Here is a 2,582-nt window from a genome sequence, read left to right on the forward strand (position 1 = left end):
CTACTCGTCTTCGCATTCAAAATCACTATCTTCTGCTTCGTCGGACTCCTCAAACTCCTCTTCGTCACCAGTTTCAACCTCCTCGTCCTCTTCATCAACTAAATTAGGATCCTTCTCTAACTGAATTGCTCTTCTTTTCCTCCCCTCCTTATTGGCAACCTTATCAGCAGCAGTAGCTTCACCCTTTAACACCTTGCAAGTTCGAATGTCATGACCTTTGATATTGCAGTGACTGCATGTCCGACCTCTCTTGCCTTTTAGACTAATAATTTTCTCTTTTTTTGATTTAATGCGCTTATGTGAACCGCGTCCTTTGTTTCTAATACCAGTTGGCACACGGACTGTAGGTGGATCGTCAGTGTTTGGTTTCTCGTAACCAATTAACCTTGAATATCTATCAAACTTAGGGTCGATGGGCTTGGTTATGCGAAGTTCATCAACCATTTCTTTCATCTCTCTCATCCGATCCCTGACTATAAGTAGATGATTGAAATCTTTGATCAGGTTACCAATAAGATACTCTCCTGTCTGCATAATCTCATACGCAACCTCTTTGGCCTTTTTATGCGCATCATCACCGTCAACAGTAATATCAAATGTATTATTAAGATCATTCGGTACCACATCTTTAGTCCATCTTCTCATTACATACTTGTTGGGAATTTCCTTCACTTTGAACATCTTGAACACGAAATATATATGCTTGCACAACAATCCATATTGTTCAAACCTGCGACAAGTGCATAATGCAATTACATCCTCCCCCTTCTTGAAACATACCTACACAAAAAAAAATAATAAAAATAAAATAAAAAGGAAACATGGTTTGGCAATAAACGCATATTAGCTGGTGTATATACTATTACCTCTAATAAACCGTCGCCGTGAGCTTTCCAATCCTTCATACTTATCTTCAAAAAAGGTTCCTCAATTTTAGTCTCCATCGGAAGGCACTCGGACAGTGTTCCTTGTAACTCTGCCTGTTGATCAGCAAAAATTGACCTGGTGTAAATTTTCATGGCATCATCCTCTAGAGTAGATTCAGAAAAGTTATCGGGGACTGTATTTCTAGATATATGGTCATTCTTCCGATGGTTGAATCTTTGAATGTCCATTGCACCATCAAAATGGTTAAAGAACTCAACAAGGGTAAGTTGAGAATTCGCCACTTGACAGAAAAAATGGTTTTCGCTCTCTGATCTAGAAGTGGTCCGCATAAGCCCAGACATAGGCTCATGACGATAGAACGCTGGGATCCACGAAGATCTCATGCCAAACATATCATCAATCCACTTATTCTCAGTTAGACCGAAATCAATCATTATCAGCTTCCAGTCTCTCTCAAACGTTTCTGGCGTAATCGAATCTGTCCATACAATGTCACACATACGTCTCTTAAAGTCTTCGTTATTGCACAGCTGATGTCCGACCTATTAAACCAAAGAATTGGAACTTATTGAACAAGGGTAATGAAAAAAATGAATAATGAACATAATAACGCATGATGAAAATAATAACGCATGATGAATATTTTTAGTCTGGGCAAATAAACATATGAAGCCAATACAACTACTACGCCAGTTCTAAACATAATCACGCATACTCTATTTGAACCTAACCTTATCAGCAAGTTTCTTCATTATGTGCCACATACATAATCTGTGCCTACTCTTATCGAACACTGCTTCGATGGCTTGTTTCATCGCGGGATCCTGATCAGTGACAACCACATTCGGCTGCTTACCAAATGAGTTCAAAAATGACTGTAAAAGCCACTTGTATGATTCAATGCTTTCGGATGCTAACAACCCGGCTCCAAGTGTCACATTTCGACAATGATTATCAATACCAGTAAAAGGTACAAAAACCATTTTATACCTTCAAAATGTGAATTCAAAAAATGAATAAAAAAACAAGATGATTATAAAAAAATAACAGTAATAAGCTTGAAGTGATGACTAACTTGTTGGTTTTAAATGTAGCATCAAACGATATGACATCTCCAAACTCAGCATAATTACGTTTGCACAAGCCATCGGCCCAAAACAGGCCGGTTAATCGTTTGTTTTCATCGACCGAATGAAAGAATGAATAATCAACCATAAACTGCTTTTTATCGGTCAACCTATTGATAACCATATCTGCATCATACTGTGCGATGTAGCTATGTATCCTAGCTCTAAAATTCTTGCAATCGTCTTTAGTTGCGCCTACATTTTCAAACCCTCCGTATCTTTTTCTCATTATATTAAAGGCTTTCACTGGCCCAAGATTCAATGTACCAAGCTCCCATATCATCTCTTCTTGTGTCTCAGACAGATGTCTATAAGCTGGTAATAAGTGCATATCTTTGGGGCACACGAATGAATGATTATGAGATTGAACAAACTTATCAACCTTAAACAACACCCCATCCGTCGAACAAAGCTTAATTTGTGCTTTACAGCCGGTTCGAATAGTCGGTCTGTTCCTACGTTTATATGGCTTAGACAATTTCGAATAATTCTCATCAAATACCTGTGGTTTATGCCCCTCTTTTGAACACACAAAATATTTAGACTTGATAATACCACCAACATGAT

General features: G+C 38.1%; 1 protein-coding gene across 1 annotated transcript; it reads right to left on the minus strand.

Annotated features, from left to right (window-relative positions):
- Positions 1–2,346, minus strand: LOC110943445 (protein FAR1-RELATED SEQUENCE 5-like). Its single transcript, XM_022185195.1, has 4 exons — positions 1,964–2,346; positions 1,620–1,878; positions 867–1,430; positions 1–780 (listed from the first exon to the last, which is right to left on the minus strand). The coding sequence occupies exons 1-4, from the start codon at positions 2,344–2,346 to the stop codon at positions 1–3; spliced, it is 1,986 nt and encodes a 661-aa protein (XP_022040887.1).
- Between the last annotated feature and the right edge of the window lie 236 nt (positions 2,347–2,582).

Source organism: Helianthus annuus, chromosome 2, assembly GCF_002127325.2.
Source record: "Helianthus annuus cultivar XRQ/B chromosome 2, HanXRQr2.0-SUNRISE, whole genome shotgun sequence".
Lineage (NCBI taxonomy): Eukaryota > Viridiplantae > Streptophyta > Magnoliopsida > Asterales > Asteraceae > Helianthus > Helianthus annuus.

Coding starts and splice junctions, on each gene's coding strand:
- LOC110943445 (XM_022185195.1), bottom strand. CDS start 2,346: ATGCACTTATTACCAGCTTATAGACATCTGTCTGAGACACAAGAAGAG. Junction 1,431..1,619: donor TGAAGAAACTTGCTGATAAG/GTTAGGTTCAAA, acceptor TTGGTTTAATAG/GTCGGACATCAGCTGTGCAA. Junction 781..866: donor ACGGCGACGGTTTATTAGAG/GTAATAGTATAT, acceptor TTTTTTGTGTAG/GTATGTTTCAAGAAGGGGGA.